The sequence below is a fragment of the Cherax quadricarinatus genome, chromosome 14 (genome assembly GCF_038502225.1).
Source record: "Cherax quadricarinatus isolate ZL_2023a chromosome 14, ASM3850222v1, whole genome shotgun sequence".
In the NCBI taxonomy this organism is placed as follows: Eukaryota; Metazoa; Arthropoda; class Malacostraca; order Decapoda; family Parastacidae; genus Cherax; species Cherax quadricarinatus.
Genome location: NC_091305.1, coordinates 4,903,639 through 4,925,934, shown reverse-complemented (window position 1 = coordinate 4,925,934; position 22,296 = coordinate 4,903,639). Strand labels below are relative to the sequence as shown.

Below are 22,296 nucleotides of genomic sequence, written 5' to 3'. Positions count from 1 at the left end.
CCCCCTCTCTCCAACCCTTTCGAGGACGACCCCTACCCCGCCTTCCTTCCCCTATAGATTTATATGCTTTCCATGTCATTCTACTGTGATCCATTCTCTCTAAATGACCAAACCACCTCAACAACCCCTCTTCTGCCCTCTGACTAATACTTTTATTAACTCCACACCTTCTCCTAATTTCAACACTCCGAATTTTCTGCATAATATTTACACCACACATTGCCCTTAAACAGGACATCTCCGCTGCCTCCAACCGTCTCCTCGCTGCTGCATTTACCACCCAAGCTTCACACCCATATAAGAGTGTTGGTACTACTATACTTTCATACATTCCCTTCTTTGCCTCCATAGATAACGTTTTTTGACTCCACATATACCTCAACGCACCACTCACCTTTTTTCCCTCATCAATTCTATGATTAACCTCATCCTTCATAAATCCATCCGCCGACACGTCAACTCCCAAGTATCTGAAAACATTCACTTCTTCCATACTCCTCCTCCCCAATTTGATATCCAATTTTTCTTTATCTAAATCATTTGACACCCTCATCACCTTACTCTTTTCTATGTTCACTTTCAACTTTCTACCTTTACACACATTCCCAAACTCATCCACTAACCTTTGCAATTTTTCTTTAGAATCTCCCATAAGCACAGTATCATCAGCAAAAAGTAACTGTGTCAATTCCCATTTTGAATTTGATTCCCCATAATTTAATCCCACCCCTCTCCCAAACACCCTAGCATTTACTTCCTTTACAACCCCATCTATAAATATATTAAACAACCATGGTGACATTACACATCCCTGTCTAAGACCTACTTTTACCGGGAAGTAGTCTCCCTCTCTTCTACACACCCTAACCTGAGCCTCACTATCCTCATAAAAACTCTTTACAGCATTTAATAACTTACCACCTATTCCATATACTTGCAACATCTGCCACATTGCTCCTCTATCCACTCTATCATATGCCTTTTCTAAATCCATAAATGCAATAAAAACTTCCCTATCTTTATCTAAATACTGTTCACATATATGCTTCAATGTAAACACCTGATCTACACATCCCCTACCCACTCTAAAACCTCCTTGCTCATCCGCAATCCTACATTCTGTCTTACCTCTAATTCTTTCAATTATAACCCTACCGTACACTTTTCCTGGTATACTCAGTAAGCTTATTCCTCTATAATTTTTACAGTCTCTTTTGTCCCCTTTCCCTTTATATAAAGGGACTATACATGCTCTCTGCCAATCCCTAGGTACCTTCCCCTCTTTCATACATTTATTAAACAAAAGTACCAACCACTCCAACACTATATCCCCCCCTGCTTTTAACATTTCTGTCATGATCCCATCAGTTCCAGCTGCTTTACCCCCTTTCATTTTACGTAATGCCTCACGTACCTCCCCCACACTTACATTCTGCTCTTCTTCACTCCTAAAAGATGGTATACCTCCCTGACCAGTGCATGAAATTACTGCCTCTGTTTCCTCCTTAACATTTAAAAGTTCCTCAAAATATTCTCGCCATCTACCCAATACCTCCATCTCCCCATCTACTAACTCCCCTACTCTGTTTTTAACTGACAAATCCATATTTTCCCTAGGCTTTCTTAACTTGTTTAACTCACTCCAAAATTTTTTCTTATTTTCATTAAAATTTCTTGACAGTGCCTCTCCCACTCTATCATCTGCTCTCCTTTTGCACTCTCTCACCACTCTCTTTACCTTTCTTTTACTCTCCATATACTCTGCTCTTCTTATAACACTTCTGCTTTGTAAAAACCTCTCATAAGCTACCTTTTTCTCTTTTATCACACCCTTTACTTCATCATTCCACCAATCACTCCTCTTTCCTCCTGCCCCCACCCTCCTATAACCACAAACTTCTGCCCCACATTCTAATACTGCATTTTTAAAACTATTCCAACCCTCTTCAACCCCCCCACTACTCATCTTTGCACTAGCCCACCTTTCTGCCAATAGTCGCTTATATCTCACCCGAACTTCCTCCTCCCTTAGTTTATACACTTTCACCTCCCTCTTACTTGTTGTTGCCACCTTCCTCTTTTCCCATCTACCTCTTACTCTAACTGTAGCTACAACTAAATAATGATCCGATATATCAGTTGCCCCTCTATAAACATGTACATCCTGGAGCCTACCCATCAACCTTTTATCCACCAATACATAATCTAATAAACTACTTTCATTACGTGCTACATCATACCTTGTATATTTATTTATCCTCTTTTTCATAAAATATGTATTACTTATTACCAAATTTCTTTCTACACATAGCTCAATTAAAGGCTCCCCATTTACATTTACCCCTGGCACCCCAAATTTACCTACTACTCCCTCCATAACATTTTTACCCACTTTAGCATTAAAATCCCCAACCACCATTACTCTCACACTTGATTCAAAACTCCCCACGCATTCACTCAACATTTCCCAAAATCTCTCTCTCTCCTCTACACTTCTCTCTTCTCCAGGTGCATACACGCTTATTATAACCCACTTTTCACATCCAATCTTTATTTTACTCCACATAATCCTTGAATTAATACATTTATAGTCCCTCTTTTCCTGCCATAGCTTATCCTTCAACATTATTGCTACTCCTTCTTTAGCTCTAACTCTATTTGAAACCCCTGACCTAATCCCATTTATTCCTCTCCACTGAAACTCTCCCACCCCCTTCAGCTTTGTTTCACTTAAAGCCAGGACATCCAGCTTCTTCTCATTCATAACATCCACAATCATCTCTTTCTTATCATCTGCACAACATCCACGCACATTCAGACTTCCCACTTTGACAATTTTCTTCTTCTTATTCTTTTTAGTAATCTTTACAGGAAAAGGGGTTACTAGCCCATTGTTCCCGGCATTTTAGTTGACTTTTACAACACGCATGGCTTACGGAGGAAAGATTCTTATTCCACTTCCCCATGGATATAAAAGGAAAATTAATAAGACCAAGAACTATTAAGATAAAATCAAAGAAAACTCAGATGAGTGTGTATAAATAAATGTGTACATGTATGTGTAGTGTGACCTAAGTGTAAGTAGAAGTAGCAAGACATGCCTGTAATCTTGCATATTTATGAGACAGACAAAAGACATCAGCAATCCTACCATCATGTAAAACAATCACAGGCTTCGTTTTACACTCACTTGGCAGGACGGTAGTACCTCCCTGGGTGGTTGCTGTCTACCAACCTACTACCAACATAAGGATATTTAACAAATTTTAAGTGCTACTTCTGCCCTCTTGTTTCATTGAATATTTATTAACCCTTTGGGGGTTTCGGACGTACTAGTACATCTTACGACCCAGGGTTTTTGACGTACTAGTACGCCTAAATTCTAGCGCCCTCAAATCTAGTGAGAGAAAGCTGGTAGGCCTACATATGAAAGAATGGGATATGTGGTCAGTGGTCACAGTATAAAAAAAATCCTGCAGCACACAGTGCGTAATAAGAAAAAAAAACTTTGACCGTGTTTTTGGATTAAAACAGCGACTTTGCACTGTATTTTCGTATGGTATTTATTGTTGTATTCTAGTTTTCTTGGTCTCATTTTATAGAATGGAAGACATATTACAGAAATTGAGGTGATGTTGACTGGTTTTACAATGAAAAGTACCTTGAAATTGAGGACAAAATAGAAATGTTCGATTTTTACCAAAGTTCAAAAGTAAACAAATCATGCCAAGCGTCCAATACACATCAACTGGTGAGTCTAATATTCTTTCACAAGTGCGCTGATATTATTTATATCATTTCTACACTAATGCAGTAATCTGCATAACAGTAAATCTTATTTTTTTGTAAGAATAAAAATTCAAAGTCAAAAGCCAAAGAAATATAAGAGGGGCCTGGGGATGTGACTAACGAACAGAAAACTTGTTATTTTAGTGCCAGGAATGTCTTTCTTGTTTATTCTGGACCCTATTCGGAAATTGGCATCTTTTGAAATTTGTGTGAAATTGGCAAAATTGCTAAATTCTGACCACTTTATTGGATAGTTGAAATCAGTAAATGGGTGGTTTCTTGTACTCATTCGATAGAAAAAATGGAGTTCTAGCGAAATAGTTATGATTTTTGTCGACTAGTACACTGGAATTGGCCGAAAATAGGGCTCAAAGTGGGCAAAATCGCCGGTGTGTAAACATCGTTGAGACCGCTAACTTTGCAAGACCATAATTCCGTAAGTTTTCCATCAAATTTCATACTTTGGTGTCATTATGATCGGGAGAAGATTCTCTATCTTTTCATAAATTTTTTTTTTTTTAAATTTGGCCGACCCTGAGAACAAGTCTCTGAGAGGACCTGTCGACCCCCAAAGGGTTAATAAGGAAATCTGTGCTAGTTTGTTCTTTTTCTTTAAATTAAATTTGGCAAGAATATAACAAGTAGATAAAAATAACTGGTAAAGTACAATAATACAGTATTTCACAATTTGTGTGTGTTTTCTTTGTAGGACTGTGTATTAGTGGAGTTACTGGCATGGTTCAAGAATGATTTCTTCAAGTGGTTCGATGCTCCAACATGCCCACAGTGTCACTCTAAAATGACATCTGCTGGATCCCTACTGCCCACTGAAGATGATCTTGCTTGGGGTGGGAGTCGTGTTGAAGGTTATTCTTGCCGAGTAAGTCATTGCATATTTATGGTATTTGGTATAGTCTGTTAGAAATACTGCATTTGTTAGACATCTGCATTTTCAGAAGGTCATTTGAATTGTGATGTTAGGCCTTTCTGGAGAGACATGTATTGAAGGACTAATAATGAATGTATTTTTCTTTGAGTCACCCTACCTTGGTGTAAAATGGTTAATGTAAAAAAATCTGCTTGTTAGTGTATTCAGAATTACATGTTGGTAGAAGCTTTTTGCTTTTCCATGTTTTCTGGTACTAAAAAATACTTAATAACTATGCCATGGATACCTAGTATATCAAAATGGAGTGAACAGAAACTACAATTATCTTCTACAATATCAAAATAGTAAGTAGCCTCTCTGCATCCTCCAACCCCTGCCCCAAAAAATGTGCCCACTGGCAGACTAACAGTACTGTAGTATGGTTTAAAATTATTTGCATGTTATCTTTTATTTCTGCCCAAAATGATTATATACTCTGGGTTTTGCAGAAAACACAGTATACCCATATCCTATTAATTTTTTCCTTAAATTTATTAAAAAATGACCCGTACTGTGTATTTATGAATAAATGTTTTTTCTAGAATTGAAGCACAGACCCTGTAATAGTGTTGTAATCCAGAGACACATGTTGGTCAGAGACAATTTACCATGCTTAAATAAGATAAAGTCAGTTGACCAAATGAAAATGCTGGCCCACAGATGGCTCCAATTTCATCCTGTTCCCTACTTGTATGTCTCATAACAATAAAAATGCTTTCAAATGAGCTGATGTAGGTAACAGCTCTTAGCTTGCCAATAAAGTTAGGAATCCTTAACCTGTAAATAGCTTGCCAATAAAGCTAGGGATCCTTAACCTGTAAATAGCTTCTCAATAAAGCTAGGGTTCCTTAACCTTGTCAAACCCTGTGTAAAAAAAAAAAAAAAAAAAAAGTTTCAGATTCATATTTCTATGTTTTAAAGCTCAGGATATATCTAAGCAGAAACAAATCATAATTTGAATCATTCAAATAACATTCAAGAACTTAGTCATCATGAGGCTTTTAAAAACAGATTGATAACATTTGAAAAAGTTTTCATATTTCTTTCAGTTGAGTGCAAGAATTAGTAAAAAGAACAATACATTACATAAGTATAGACAAAAAGTTCTTCAGAACCTTTTTCTGTATTATTTTTATTTTTTTCAGGATTGTGGTACTACTGACCGTTTTGTACGTTACAACCATCCTGCCAAACTTCTAGAAACACGGCAAGGCCGTTGTGGGGAATGGGCAAACTGCTTTACCCACTTGTGCCGTACTCTTGGCATGGATGCAAGGTACAAAATTACAACAATTAAATCCTCTTTGAAGTTGGAGTACTTTTCATAATACAGTGGAACCTTGAAAATCGAATGTACCAAATATCGAACGTTTCAAAAATAAGACCATTTTTTCGGACAAACTGTGTACCAAAAATCGAACGCGTTTCAAATTTCGGACCGCCGGGTACGGGACCTGGACAATTATTTTGTAAGACAGAAACAAACGACTGTGGAGTTATTTTGTGAGACAAACAGATGATTGTGGACAGTTATTTTGTGAGACAGAAACAGATGACTCTGGATAGTTATTTTGTGAGACAGAAACAGAGGACTGTAGACAGTTATTTTGTAAGACTGGGGTCCAATGACTCTCAAGCTGGTCCTAATGGCATTAAAATACAGAGAAGGGAAGCAACCCCAGAGAGGGCTTTGATATCGGAAGTCCTCATGGAGGGGGATTCTCCTTCCAAACAATAACCCCAACTCCCTCTCTCCTCCTACCTATCTTCCAGATGCCATCACCAATCTTCAATAAGGGTAAGTAAAAATGTTATTTTATATTACTATACGCAATTAAAGACTATAGCATTTGTTGTGTGTATGTAAAACTGTAATTAATCTCTTTAAAATGTATTTTTTTTGTGAATATTTTTGGGTTTCTGGAACGGATTAATTGTATTTCCATTATTTCTTATGGGAAATATTGCTTCGAATTTCAGACTTTTCGAAATTAGAACTAGCTCCTGGAACGGATTAAGTTCGATTTTTGAGGTTCCACTGGATTAAGTTTACTGTGGGGATATTTGCAGTTTGGAGGGGCATCTGAACCGTGTGTCAGCAGGCCTCTGGCAAGACAGTGCAGTCATAGAGTGAACGATGGTGAAAGTGTTTATTCTTGTTTGGGGGTCACCCTACCCTGATGGGAGACAGCTGGTGTGTTAAAAAAAAATGCGGGATGGGGATATTTGCAGTTTGGAGAGACATCTTAACCTCAGTATAGGCATGCCTCTGGCAAGGCAATGATTGAGTGAATGATGGTGAAAGTATTTCTTCTTTTTTGCAGGTCACCCTGCCTCAGTGAGAGATGGGAGGGTGTGTAAAGGAAGAAAGTTGCAAGTGAACATAAATAAGAGTAAGGTGATGAGGGTATCAAACAAGGAAAAATTGGGTATCACATTGCAGGAAGGGAGGGAGTATGGAAGAAGTGAATGTGTTCAGATATTTGGGAGTTGACTTGTCAACAGATGGGTTTATGAAGGATGAGGTTAACCATAGAATTGATGAAGGAAAAAGGATGAGTGATGCATTGAGGCATGTTTAGAGACAAAAAACGTTATCCATTATCTCAAATGTCTTGTAAAGGGAGAACCCTATGAACTGATTAAATCGTTTCCAGTGGTCAAAGATAATTATCAATAAGATTTAAGAGTCTTAACATACAATTACCTTGATGTTGACAAAGCCAGGGTTAGACATGCAGTCAAAATCTCAAGCTTGAAGCCACCAAGACAGTTTTTCAGATTTACAGATATTTAAAATTCAGTACAAACATGTGGGTTAATCAAGCTGTTTGCGAGGAAGGAAGAGTCCACTAGCCCCTTTCGGGAGGGCTATGTCCTTCAGAGGGCTGAGAAGGGCTGAGAGATGCTCCCTTTACTGGAGAATTTTCTCCACATCCATAGAGGCAAAGAAGGGAATATACAAGAGTATAGTAGTACCAACAGTATACAAGAGTATAGTGGTACCCATGGGTGTGAAGCATGGGTTGTGAATGCTGCAGCAAGGATGCTGGAGGCAGTGGAGATGTCGTGTCTAAGGCCAATGTGTGGTGTATATTAGGCAGAGAATTCGTAGTGTGGAAATTAGGAGGTGTGGAGTTACTAAAAGTATTATGCAGAGGGCTGAAGAGGGATTGTTGAGGTGGTTTGGTCATTTAGAGAGGATGGAGCAAAATAGGATGACTTGGAGGGTGTATAAATCTGTAGTGGAGGAGAGTAGGGGTAGGGGGCATCCTAGGAAAGGATAGAGGGATGGGGGGTAAGAGGTTTTGTGTGCAAGGGGCTTGGACATGCAGCAGGCATATGTGAGCATGTTAGACAAGAGTAAATGGAGACAAATGGGTTTTGGGACCTGATGAGCTATTGGAGTGTGAACAGGGTAATATTTTGTTAAGGGATTCAGGGAAACTGGTTAGCCAGACTTGAGTCCTGGAGGTGGGCAGTACAATGCCTGTGCTTTACAGAAGGGGTTTGGGATATTTACTGTTTAGAGTGACATCTAAACTGTTGTGTCTGCATGCCTCTGCAAAGACAGTGATAGTGTGAATAATGGTGAGTGTGTTTCTTTTTTTTCTTCTTTTGTTTTGGAGGGAGTCACCCTACCTTGGTGGGAGACAGCCAGCACGTTCACAAAAAAAAAATAATAATAATTCAGTCATTTTATTTATTTTAGAAAATAAATTTTAGAATATCGTGTCTGAATGTTGTTGATAATATTAAAGCAAGTTTCTTAAGTAGCTTGATCCAGCAGTCCTATCAAGCTACTTAAGAAGCTTGTTTTAAAATTATCAACAACATTCAGAAATGATATTTAACAATAAGGCTACATAATTTATGTACTACAATTAATCAAAATATATTAATTTTTAATGTAAATATTTCCAGTATAAGCTATTTCATGAGTTGTGATCATGGTAGTCTTTTATATTTTATTGTTTCAGATATGTACATGATTATACTGATCATGTTTGGACTGAAGTTTTCTCGCAATCTCAAAATCGATGGTTACATGCTGATTGCTGTGAGAATAAACTGGATAATCCACTGATATATGAAAATGGCTGGGGAAAGAAGTTGACATATATATTTGCTTTTTCAAGAGATGAAGTTGTTGATGTTACATGGAGATATACCACTAAACAAAATGAGGTACTCAAAAGAAGGAATGAGTAAGTCATGATTTACAATAGTTAACCTTTGTTCTTCATCTTCTCTATTTGTATCACTGATGCCTTGTATGTTCTAGGATATTTTTCCATGAGTGCCCAAAATAGAAAAGCCTAAAGCTAAACATGTTAATCTTAAAGCAGAGTGATCCCTTCCTCAAACAAAGTATGCTTCATCATTGATTCCCTAACCACCTTTCCAGATGGGCACAGACTTATTGATCTAGCTGTGAGCTATCAAACAGCATAATACTTTATAACTCCAAAATTTGAAGACTGCCAATGAATTATACTCACACCCCAACAGTGCTTCAAATCTTAAAGGATACTTGCTTCCATACTGATGGGATAAGCTTCCATGTGTCTATTGGTTCTTCAAGCCCATCATTCACATTCTTCCTACTCTTTCTTGGTACTCCCTATACCTGCTTCTATCCACTTCATATTTACCCCTTCATTATAATGCTCCATTCTTTCTATATGACTAAACCATATTGGACTACAATTCTTGTACAAACCATGGAAAGGGTGGGGTTGGAACCCATGGTGAATGATTCATAACACTAGAGCAGCTAGAATTAATGGTGTTGAACATGTTTGGAAAACAACATATCAATAAAGGTAACAAAAAGCAAGAAGCTTGAATCTCTCCTTTATATAAGAGTGTGGATCAGTACTCCTTTTTTCTTAGTTCATATAGTGCATGTACACTGGAGGATGGGCAAGAATTGTGCAATTCAAAGTCTTTAGAATTATGATGATCACGTACTTCTCTTAAGACTGCTATTGATGAGTGATGGTGAATGTATTTCCTTCTTTGGGTCACCCTGTTGTGGTGTTGTGGTAGGAAATGGCTAGTATAAAAGTGCTTCTTAATTCTTTTACTGTAGATTCTGTTTTCTATGACTATAACATCTTTCTTTCTCTTTCAACACACTGGCCATATCCCACCGAGGCAGGGTGGCCCAAAAGGAAAAATGAAAGTTTCTCCTTTTCTTCTTTCTTTCAACACACCGGCCATATCCCACCGAGGCGGGGTGGCCCAAAAGGAAAAACGAAAGTTTCTCCTTTTCTTCTTTCTTTCAACACACCGGCCGTATCCCACCGAGGCGGGGTGGCCCAAAAGGAAAAACGAAAGTTTCTCCTTTTCTTCTTTCTTTCAACACACCGGCCATATCCCACCGAGGCAGGGTGGCCCAAAAGGAAAAACGAAAGTTTCTCCTTTTCTTCTTTCTTTCAACACACCGGCCGTATCCCACCGAGGCGGGGTGGCCCAAAAGGAAAAACGAAAGTTTCTCCTTTTACATTTAGTAATATATACAGGAGAAGGGGTTACTAGCCCCTTGCTCCCGGCATTTTAGTCGCCTCTTACAACACCCATGGCTTACGGAGGAAGAATTCTGTTCCATTTCCCCATGGAGGTAAGAGGAAATAAACAAGAGCAAGAACTAGAAAGAAGATAGAAGAAAACCCAGAGGGGTGTGTGCACACACATGCTTGTACATGTATGTGTAGTGTGACCTAAGTGCAAGTAGAAGTAGCAAGACATACCTGAAATCTTGCATGTTTATGAGACAGACAAAAGACACCAGCAATCCTACCATCATGTAAAACAATTACAGGCTTTCGTTGTACACTCACTTGGCAGGACGGTAGTACCTCCCTGGGTGGTTGCTATCTACCAACCTACTACCTAGGGCCTAGGGACTATAACATATTTACTACTATTATTACTTTTATTATTTTTGCATTGATATTAAGCACTAAACCTCTGTACATAAGTCACTGCAAGGAGTGATGGAGGCTCAGTCCTCCATTTACAAATCGTAAGCCTTGCTATTCTTGCAGACAAACTTTCTCATAAGATGTGATCTATTCAGTACAATATTTGATTGACTTTTTTTTTTTTTTTGTTTTTTAATTCTTACTTTCCTCTTATAAGATCAGTCTCTCCCATAAATTCTTTTCCCCTCCTTTGCTTAATCAGTATACATATACTTTAAGCCTTGATTAATTTTTTTTTAACACGTCGGCCATTTCCCACTGAGGCAGGTGACCCAAAAAGCAAGAAAAAACTTTCATCATCATTCAACACTTTCACTATCACTCATACATTATCACTATCTTTGCAGAGGTGCTCAGATATGACAGTTTAGATGTCCCTCCAAACTGCCAATATCCCAAACCCCTCCTTTAAAGTGCAGGCAGTGTACTTCCCATTTCCAGGACTCGAGTCTGGCTAACCAGTTTCCCTGAATCCCTTCACAAAATATTACCCTGCTTACACTCCAACAGCTCGTCAGGTCCCAAAAACCATTCATCTCCATTCACTCCTATCTAACATGCTCACGCAAGCTTGCTGGAAGTCCAAGCCCCTCGTCCACAAAACCTCCTTTACCTCCTCCCTCCAACTTTTTCGGGGATGACCACTACCCCGCCTTCCTTCCCCTACAGATTTATGGGCTCTCCAAGTCATTCTACTTTGTTCCATTCTCTAAATGACCAAACCACCTCAACAGCCCCTCTTCAGCCCTCTGACTAATGCTTTTAGTAACTCCACATCTCCTAGTAACCCGTGTATAGCTTACTAAAAAAGAAAAAGAAGTTAAAAAATATATATGTATTAAAAATTCAATTGCACAACAAACATGGGTATATTATGTTGGTTCACAATGCACAGCTTCAGTTAAGATAGTTTTTAAACTTATGTACTGGCAACCAAATTTTGAAATATTCTTGTAACAGTAGTAGTTGTCCTCTTGTGTACAAGCAGCAGGAATGCACTGACGTTAATTTGTGGTATACATATTTGGTAAGTAAAAGATAAATCATCTATATCCAAAACATTTATGTTAGAAAAATACACGAGTAAGAAAGGTTGGGTTTGAGAAGGACCTGCCTAGCATGAGCCAGTAATATTTAGTTATTCTTGTGTTCTTATTTGCAGAGGACTTCTACTGGCTGGATTACCTATCTTCTAAAAATGCTATTTCCTTAAGTAAATGAAGCAAGTTCATATTTATTACCAAAATGTTCTGGGTGGTCATATAAATTAGAGAATTCTATTAGCAATAAGTGAGATACCTGTATATGGTTTACAGAGTTCTTACAAATGGAAATCGTTGGGGCCAAAACAATGCTGTATCTGTAGATCAGTTTTATACCCTATTAGATTTTCATTATTCCATTTTTTTCTTTTGTGGATGAGTATGGAAGTGTTTAGTTATTTTAGATATACGTATTTAGAAGGAATGAGTAAATAAAGTTAAAAAGAGGAACTTCTGTTTTTCTTTTTGGGCTACTCTGCTTTGGTGGGATACAGCTAGTTTGTTAAAAGAAGAAGAATTTTTTTTTTTAGCAAGTTGGTCGTCTCCCACCGAGGCAGGGTGACCTTTTGGGTCATTCAACACTTTCACCTCACTCATACATAATCACTTTTTGCATAGGTGCCCAGAACACAACAGTTTAGAAGCATATACATACAAAGATATACTTCTTCTTTCAACGCACCAGCCGCATCCCACTGAGGTGGGGTGGCCCAAAAAGAAAAACAAAAGTTTCTCATTTTAAATTTAGTAATATATACAGGAGAAGGGGTTACTAGCCCCTTGCTCCCGGCATTTTAGTTGCCTCTTAGAACACGCATGGCTTACGGAGGAAGAATTCTGTTCCACTTCCCCATGGAGATAAGAGGAAATAAACAAGAACAAGAACTAGAAAGAAAATAGAAGAAAACCCAGAGGGGTGTGTACTATATATATGTTTGTATATGTATGTGTAGTGTGACCTAAGTGTAAGTAGAAGTAGCAAGACATACCTGAAATCTTGCATGTTTATGAGACAGACAAAAAACACCAGCAATCCTACCATTATGTAAAACAATTACAGGCTTTCATTTTACACTCACTTGGCAGGACGGTAGTACCTCCTTGGGCGGTTGCTGTCTACCAACCTACTACCTAGATAAAGATATACATGTACAACATATCCCTCCAAACTGCCAATATCCCAAACCCCTCCTTTAAAGTACAGGCATTGTACTTCCCATTTCCAGGACTCAAGTCCGGCTATATAAAAATAACCGGTTTCCCTGAATTCCTTCACTAAATATTACCCTGCTCACACTCCAACAGCTTGTCACATCCCAAATACCATTTGTCTCCATTCACTCCTATCTAACATGCTCACGCATGCTTGCTGGAAGAAGATACAGAGTATATTTAGAATATACTTTATATAGAATGTACACTGTTCACTTTATGTAAAATGTATCCTTTACTTAGTGGTGACTATTTTGTGTATTTTTAATATTAAAAAGTACATACAGTACAGTGGACCCCTGGTTAACGATATTTTTTCACTCCAGAAGTATGTTCAGGTGCCAGTACTGACCGAATTTGTTCCCATAAGGAATATTGTGAAGTAGATTAGTCCATTTCAGACCCCCAAACATACACGTACAAACGCACTTACATAAATACACTTACATAATTGGTCGCATTCGGAGGTGATCGTTATGCAGGGGTCCACTGTATTTGGTACTGTATATGCATATAGTCAATACTGTTTTAATAAGTTCTGTAGTTGAACTAAAACATTTAGAACTCATATTCTAGTCAAATATGTATCCTTGTGTATTTGGTATCTTTTAAAGAATTTTTTTTTATTTTTGTCATCATGATCTGCAATGTACCATATGTGATAAATAAAAAATTAAACCAATATTTTTTAAATGCAGTACTAATGGATGTATGAGACAGGAATGTTTGAACAACATTATATATGTATTAAATATTTTATATAACATTTCTTGAAATAAATATGCTTTCTCAACAGTTGTAGAGAGACATGGCTAGTATCAACCATAATGGATATGAATAAACAAAGGCAGGCAGCATTTCCTGAGCCAAAAAGACGGTTCTTGGAACATCGACTGGTATCAGAGATTGCAGAATTCTTCGCTCCTCAACGTGTTTTGAAAGCCTGTAAGTATTGTAATATTTTGGGAAGATTTCAAATTTACAGATTCATTTCAAATGGGAAGAAGTTTTCAGTACAATAGTGCCATTTTACATTTGTGATTTCAGCATTTATAAAGTAAAGTATGCAGACATGCATGTGAATGCAATGTGCACTGTATTATCATACACTTACAATGAGTGCCATAAATTCATAGGTGCATCAATAGATCACACGGAGATCATGAGACTACTCACCATAACCTATTGTTTATAAATATATAATGCTGAAAGCTGTGTGTTCTTCACCTAGTTTAGTATTTCATGTGATAATCCTTCTTCTTGATGCACTCCTCATTTCTCTTAGACATAGAAAAGAATAAGTTATGGAGGATAGTAAAATCAATACCCTCCCACGCTTGGTTAATGGCCCTTGAGATTTTCGGGTAGATGACACATCCATGCCATGAAGCATATGCTTAATAAGATTCCAGACATTTTCTGTTCAGTAAGTTTCCAAGCCAGTCATTGACCCTTTGAGGGGTCGGAACCCCTGATCTAAAACTTGCTTTCAGGGTTGGAGAATTTAAAAAAAAAACATTACGAAATGATAGAGAATTTTTTTCCAGAGGTAATGAAACAAAAGGTATAAAATTTGATGGAAAACTTATGGAATTATGCTTTCATGAAATTAGCAGTTTTGGTGATATTTATGCACTGGCGATTTCACCCAATTTGAGCCCTATTTTTGGCTAATTCCATTATTTCAGTCGAAAAAACTCGTAGCTATTTCTCTAGTATTCCTTCTATTCTACCAACTGAGTACAAGAAACTGTGCGTTTACTTATTTCAACTACCCAATAAAGTGGTCAGAAATTGGTAATTTGTCCAATTACTCACAAAATTCAAAAATTGACAGTTTCGAAATAGGGTCCAGAATAAACAATGCAGACATTCTTGGCACTAAAATAACATTTCCTCCATTCATTAGTCATGCCCCTTAGGCCTCTCCAATATTATACCTGCTTTCCATTTTGAATTTTTATTCACACAAAAAATAGATTTATTGTTATACAGAATAATGCAGTATTGTAATAATTGTATAAATAATGTCAGCACATTCAATTTCAAGCTACTTTCAGTCCTGAAACTAACCAAAATCATGTCTATTTCTGTAATATATCTTCCATTCTATCAAATGATACCAAGAAATCGAGAATACAACCATAAAAACCATATGAAAATACACCACAAAGTCACTGTTTTAATCCAAAAACACAGTCGCAGTTTTTTCCCCCATTATGTGCCACATGCTGCAGGATTTTTTTTATATGGTGCACACTTGCTGCATAGACCCATGCTCTCATATCTAGGCCCAAATTTACCACTCACAGCCTATCTGAGTGAGCTGAGCTCATGGTGGAGAACTTTGGGACCAACCCAGGCTTTAAAGCCATTGAACAATGGGATCCACCCTCAAAGGGTTAAAGTATGGAAAACTTACAGTAATTTAAGAAATTCTTTGTCTTTGGTAGCATTCCATTCAAAAGTTACCCTGGCACTTCTTGAGTCTGTCAGACAAATAAGTTTGCAAAGGCAAAGAAATGGGCATGCATATTTATGGCACTTACTGTATATACATCTGACATTATTATTATTTTTTTTTTGTTTTTATTATCACACTGGCCGATTCCCACCAAGGCAGGGTGGCCCGAAAAACAAAAACTTTCACCATCATTCACTCCATCACTGTCTTGCCAGAAGGGTGCTTTACACTACAGTTTTTAAACTGCAACATTAACACCCCTCCTTCAGAGTGCAGGCACTGTACTTCCCATCTCCAGGACTCAAGTCCGGCCTGCCGGTTTCCCTGAATCCCTTCATAAATGTTACTTTGCTCACACTCCAACAGCACATCAAGTATTAAAAACCATTTGTCTCCATTCACTCCTATCAAACACGCTCACGCATGCCTGCTGGAAGTCCAAGCCCCTCGCACACAAAACCTCCTTTACCCCCTCCCTCCAACCTTTCCTAGGCCGACCCCTACCCCGCCTTCCTTCCACTACAGACTGATACACTCTTGAAGTCATTCTGTTTCGCTCCATTCTCTCTACATGTCCGAACCACCTCAACAACCCTTCCTCAGCCCTCTGGACAACAGTTTTGGTAATCCCGCACCTCCTCCTAACTTCCAAACTACGAATTCTCAGCATAATATTCACACCACACATTGCCCTCAGACATGACATCTCCACTGCCTCCAGCCTTCTCCTCGCTGCAACATTCATCACCCACGCTTCACACCCATATAAGAGCGTTGGTAAAACTATACTCTCATACACTCAATCTCATACTCTCTGACATAACCTAACAAATTATTTTAATGTACTTCTGACCACCTTGGCTACAAAATATGAAATTCTTAATTAGTATAGTGTTTCTCCATTTTCTTAGCTGTAACAGGAAAACTATTTATCTCCTCACTTCATGAACAGAGTGCATGTAAAATTACCTGTATTTTTAATTATTTCTTTACCACATATATTCTTTAAGCTTCTACTAGTTTTGGGCACTCAACTTCCTCTTGGAGTCCCTTCATACTACAACTACATTATTTGTAAGAAAATGCTTTCCCATGATCTTTCTGAATTTTTATTTATTATTTTACATATTGCTTTTTGTTCATCCTTTTGCTGGTAGAATCAAGAAATCTACCTTACCAATTTTATCTCAGCTTTTCATTAACATATTACAGTGGAACCTCTACTTACGAGTGCATCCACATGGGAGTTTTTCCAGATGTGAGCAGTCACTCAGTCGATTTTTTGCTTCCAGACACGAGTGAAATTTCCAGATGTGAGTGGGCCTCAAGGGAGGTTCCTTGATGCTGGTGAGGGGCTCTTGACCTTGATCTAGGGAATTGGATCTCATTTGTTTGTTAGACTATCTTATTTAAACTTAGGCAATGTATGATGGAAAGATGCTTCTTAACGTACACCAAAATTGAAAGAAATTTGACCATAAATAACAGAGTTCACTTCTCAACTATTAGCCGCCCCCTAGCGGTATATTTTCGTATGGTTTTTATGGTTGCATTCTCGTTTTTGGTCTCATTTGATAGAATGGAAGATATATTACAGAACTAGATATGATTTTGATTGCTTTCACAAATAAAAATATCTTGAAATTGAGCTCAAAGTAGCGGAAATGTTTGATTTTTGCCGATGTTCAGGAGTAAACAAACAGTGTCACTGTTCAATGTGTGTCCAACTGGCCAGTCTAATATGCACTCATGAATGAGTTGACATTATTTATACAATTATTACAATAATGCAGTAGTCTGCATAACAGTAAATCTTCTATTTTGTGTGTGAAAGAAAATTCTAAATGGTAAGCAAGAGTTATTATTATAAAAGTATGTACGTATGTATGTAAGTATGTTATTTTCATATAGTCGGACTTGAGTCCTGGAAATGGGAAGTACAATGCCTGCACTTTAAAGGAGGGGTTTGGGATATTGGCAGTTTGGAAGGATATGTTGTGTATCTTTATATGTGTATGCTTCTAGACTGTTGTATTCTGAGCACCTCTGCAAAAACAGTGATAATGTGCGAGTGTGGTGAAAGTGTTGAATGATGATGAAAGTATTTTCTTTTTGGGGATTTTCTTTCTTTTTTGGGTCACCCTGCCTCAGTGGGAGACGGCCGACTTGTTGAAAAAAAAAAAAAAAAATGTACGTACTAATTAATAATAACAATACGTAATGATAATAATAATACGTAATAATAATAATAATAATACATATAATAATAATATAATACGTATAATAGTAATACAATAATACGTAATACTACTATAATAATAATTCTTCTTCTTCTTTCAACAAACCGGCCGTATCCCACCAAGGCAGGGTGGCCCAAAAAGAAAAACAAAAGTTTCTCTTTTCAAATTTAGTAATTTATACAGGAGAAGGGGTTACTAGCCCCTTGCTCCCGGCATTTTAGTCGCTTCTTACAACATGCATGGCTTACGGAGGAAGAATTCTGTTCCACTTCCCCATGGAGATAAGAGGAAATAAACAAGAACAAGAACTAGAAAGAAAATAGCAGAAAACCCAGAGGGGTGTGTATATATATGCTTGTACATGTATGTGTAGTGTGACCTAAGTGTAAGTGGAAGTAGCAAGACATACCTGAAATCTTGCACGTTTATGAGAAAGAAAAAAGACACCAGCACTCCTACCATCATGTAAAACAATTACAGGCTTTCGTTTTACAATCACTTGGCAGGACGGTAGTACCTCCCTGGGCGGTTGCTGTCTACCAACCTACAGTGGACCCCCGGTTAACGATATTTTTTCACTCCAGAAGTATGTTCAGGTGTCAGTACTGACCGAATTTTTTCCCATAAGAAATATTGTGATGTAGATTAGTCCATTTCAGACCCCCAAACATACACGTACATACGCACTTACATAATTGGTCACATTCGGAGGTAATCATTATGCGGGGGTCCACTGTACTACCTAGAATAATAATAATTATACGTAATAATAATGTGTATGTGCGTACTACGTATAAATTAGCATACTCTGATGTGCCCAGCATCTCTTCTCCATCTCCAGGTAAATGCTGTATTACTACATAATTTCTTTACATTATTATTATTATTATTATTGTTGTTGTTGTTTTCCTCATGAAACTATGTACGTGGTGATCTAATGGAGTTTGCCCTACAAACACTCCGTTTTCTGTTATAATAAAAGCATGGGAAGGTATGTAGGAATGGCCACCGTGGTGGCCCTGTATACCCCAACAACAACAACAACAACAGGCCATTGTACTGCCTCCACTAACACAACTCACTGACGTAATATTTCATTCATCCTAGTGTATATATCATGTTTCTGTGTTATTAATATTGTTTATTATGTCATATTAGATTGTGATCGATAAATAAGCCATAGAGTTGATATTAGGGAAATTATTGAAGTATTTTGTCGTGCCTGGAATTCCACGGGAACTGATTAATTCCATATCAGTTAATTTAAATGAGGAAAATTTACTGCAAACGAGCAAATCCAGATGCGAGCAAGGTCACGGAGCGGATTAAACTCATAAGTAGAGGTTCTACTGCATATTCATTTTCCCCCTCCTTTTTTACAGAGAGGGCATCATTGCTCTAGCTTTTTCTATAATTCATATTAAACACTGAATTCATTTTGTCCATATCTTTGAACTTATTCTGTTTTATTATTCTTCTTTCGATGAACTGGCCGTATCCCACCAAAGCAGGGTGGTATGTGCCCACTGTAGTCTTAGTTTCCTCGTCTTAGCAGATGGGTGGAACTCGGCGTGGTCAAGGTTTGACAGGTTGTGCATTCAGAGATGCTTTATTCGCATACCACTGTTGTAACATTTGATTCTTTGAGGTAACGTCACCTTCCTGTCAGCTTGAACCATCATTAGATGTTAAAACTATCCTAAAACTTCATTCAATAACCTGTCTTGCCAGAAGTTATTGGACAAGTCATTTCAAATGACCCTCCAAAATGCATCATCGTCCAAAGTGCAGACACTTTACCAGAACTTGAGTTACAAGGAAGTAGTAAGTAATCAGTTTCCCTGAATCCCTTCATAAATGTTATCTTGCTCAACTGCAATATGACAAACACCTCCCCTCACCCCAACACTGGGTCACCCCCAATGTTTTGGTGAGGCATGTGTGGTTTGTGTCTAGGGGACCTCTTCTCTGGGAGGAGTACCACTCTTCCCACAGTGTGATTGCATAAGAACTCAGCATCTCTTGTATTTTGATCATTTTTTTTTTTATAATTACTCCTAGATACCTTTCTCTGTCCTACAGTTCAGTACAGTATCTTATGTTGCATATTCTTCATGAAGGTCTATTTTCACTTTTCATTATGATGGATTTGTCATTTTTTTTTTTTTTCATCAAGTCGGCCGTCTCCCACCGAGGCAGGGTGACCCAAAAAGAAAGAAAATCCACGAAAAGAAAATACTTTCATCATCATTCAACACTTTCACCTCTCTCACACATAATCACTGTTTTTGCAGAGGTGCCCAGAATACAACAGTTTAGAAGTAGTATATATGTATAAAAATACACAGTACAGTGGACCCCGATTAACGATATTTTTTCATTCCAGAAGTATGTTCAGGTGCCAGTACTGACCGAATTTGTTCCCATAAGGAATATTGTGAAGTAGATTAGTCCATTTCAGACCCCCCACACATACACGTACAAACGCACTTATATAAATACACTTACATAATTGGTCGCATTGGGAGGTGATCGTTAAGCGGGGGTCCACTGTATATCCCTCCAAACTGCCAATATCTCGAACCCCTCCTTTAGAGTGCAGGCATTGTACTTCACATTTCCAGGACTCAAGTCCGATTATATGAAATAACCGGTTTCCCTGAATCCCTTCACTAAATATTACCCTGCTCACACTCCAACAGCTCGTCAGGTCTCAAATACAATTTGTCTCCATTCACTCATATCTAACACGCTCACGCACGCTTTCTGGAAGTCCAAACCCCTCGCCCACAACACCTCCTTTACCCCCTCCCTCCAACCTGTTTGAGGACGATCCCTACCCCGCCTTCCTTCCCCTACAGATTTATACGTTCTCCATGTCATTCTACTTTGATCCATTCTCTCTAAATGACCAAACCACCTCAAGAAACCCTCTTCAGCCCTCTGACTAATACTTTTATTAACTCCACACCTCCTAATTTCCACACTCCAAATTTTCTGCGTAATATTTACACCACACATTGCCTCCAACCGCCTCCTCGCTGCAGCATTTACAACCGAAGCTTCACACCCATACAAGAGTGTTGGTACTACTATACTTTCATACATTCCCTTCTTTGCCTCCATAGATAACATTCTTTGCCTCTACATATACCTCAATGCACCACTCACCTTTTTTCTTTCATCAATTTTATGATTAACCTCATCCTTCATAAATCCACCCGCTGAAACGTCAAACATTCATCACCTCTCATAAGCTACCTTTTTCTTTTATCACACCCTTTACTTCATTATTTCACCAATCACCCTCTTTCCTCCTGCCCCCACCCTCCTATAACCACAAACTTCTGCCTCACATTCTAATACTGCATTTTTAAAACTATTCCAACCCTCTTCACCCCTCCCCCACTACTCATACCTGCACCAGCCCACCTTTCTGCCAATAGTTGCTTATATTTCACCCGAACTTCCTCCTCCCTTAATTTATACACTTTCACCTCCCTCTTACTTATTGTTGCCATTTTCCTCTGATCCCATCTACGACATTAAATTTCTTTATTTGTTTATAACTCTACTTCCTTGCTTGATTTCAATTTTAAAGCATTTTAAATATGCAGTAGGTAATTATAGCCAGACCTGAGTCCTGGAGGGAGGAAGTACAATGCCTGCTCTTTAAAGGAGGGGTTTGGGATATTGGCTGTGTGGAGTGACATCTAAACTGTCATGTCTGGGCACCTCTGCAAAGACATTGATTATTTGTGAATGATGGTGAAAGTTTCTTTTTAGGGTCACCCTGCCTCAGTAGGAGATGGCTGTGTTAAAAAAAAACTTACACTTAATTATTCAGAAGCTCTGTAATTAAAGATAATTTTTTATTAAATAGCTGAAAATGAGGGACGATGTTCTGGCTCCCTGTCATGGCGTTTAGCAAGAGGTGAAACACAGGCTGTCGGCATCTCAAGTTACACCTTCAAACTTAAACCAGAAGAAATTGAAAAGAAAGAGTTTATGGTGAAGTATTCATCAGCTAGAGATGAATATTTAAGAGTTTCAGCAGGTGAAATGATGAAGGGTTGGAATTCTGGCGTCAAATCAGCAAGGGATATAATAAGAAAACACGAAACTGACTGGAAAATGGTATATGTATCACGAAGAGGCAAGTGTAGGACTTCTCTGACATGTTATTGACATATTTTAACTTTATTGAATTATTAGTTAATTTTAAATTGTGTGTGATGTTGTCACCTCTTGCTATGACACATTTTTTCCATATCAAGGAAGTGGTGACAGCAGCATACATGTTATGTTAAAAAATGAGGCAGCATTACTGACGGCATTTAACAGAAATTTATATGTAACTTAATTCAACACTTTTCATGCATATTCTTGAATGACCCACCTGGTGTGGAAGATGACACTCAAGTACAGCTCAGGACATTTAATAAATACCCTGAACTGTAAGGGCTGAACTCCACTAGGTTTAGCACTCTACATGAATATAATTTTCCTTCATAATTAAACTATAATTTTTTTAGCCTTAATGTATGCTGCCTTAACTATATACTATTATCATTTTATGTCTTTGATATGTTTGTGCTCCTTTCACTTGTACATTTTTAGTTATGCTTTT

General features: G+C 37.9%; 2 protein-coding genes across 4 annotated transcripts in view; one reads left to right on the top strand and one right to left on the bottom strand.

The window, feature by feature from the left end:
• Positions 1-22,296, bottom strand: part of LOC138852672 (uncharacterized) — an 84,401-nt gene that overhangs the window by 47,142 nt on the left and 14,963 nt on the right. The gene's annotated exons all lie outside the window — the stretch shown is intronic.
• Positions 1-22,296, top strand: part of Pngl (N-glycanase Pngl) — a 46,850-nt gene that overhangs the window by 15,774 nt on the left and 8,780 nt on the right. For all 3 annotated transcript variants that reach the window (XM_070084781.1, XM_070084780.1, XM_070084782.1), the window contains 5 exons: positions 4,499-4,669; positions 5,863-5,993; positions 8,698-8,925; positions 13,759-13,907; positions 21,550-21,822. In XM_070084781.1, coding sequence (XP_069940882.1) covers positions 4,499-4,669; positions 5,863-5,993; positions 8,698-8,925; positions 13,759-13,907; positions 21,550-21,822 — 952 coding nt within the window. The remainder of the gene's footprint in view (positions 1-4,498; positions 4,670-5,862; positions 5,994-8,697; positions 8,926-13,758; positions 13,908-21,549; positions 21,823-22,296) is intronic.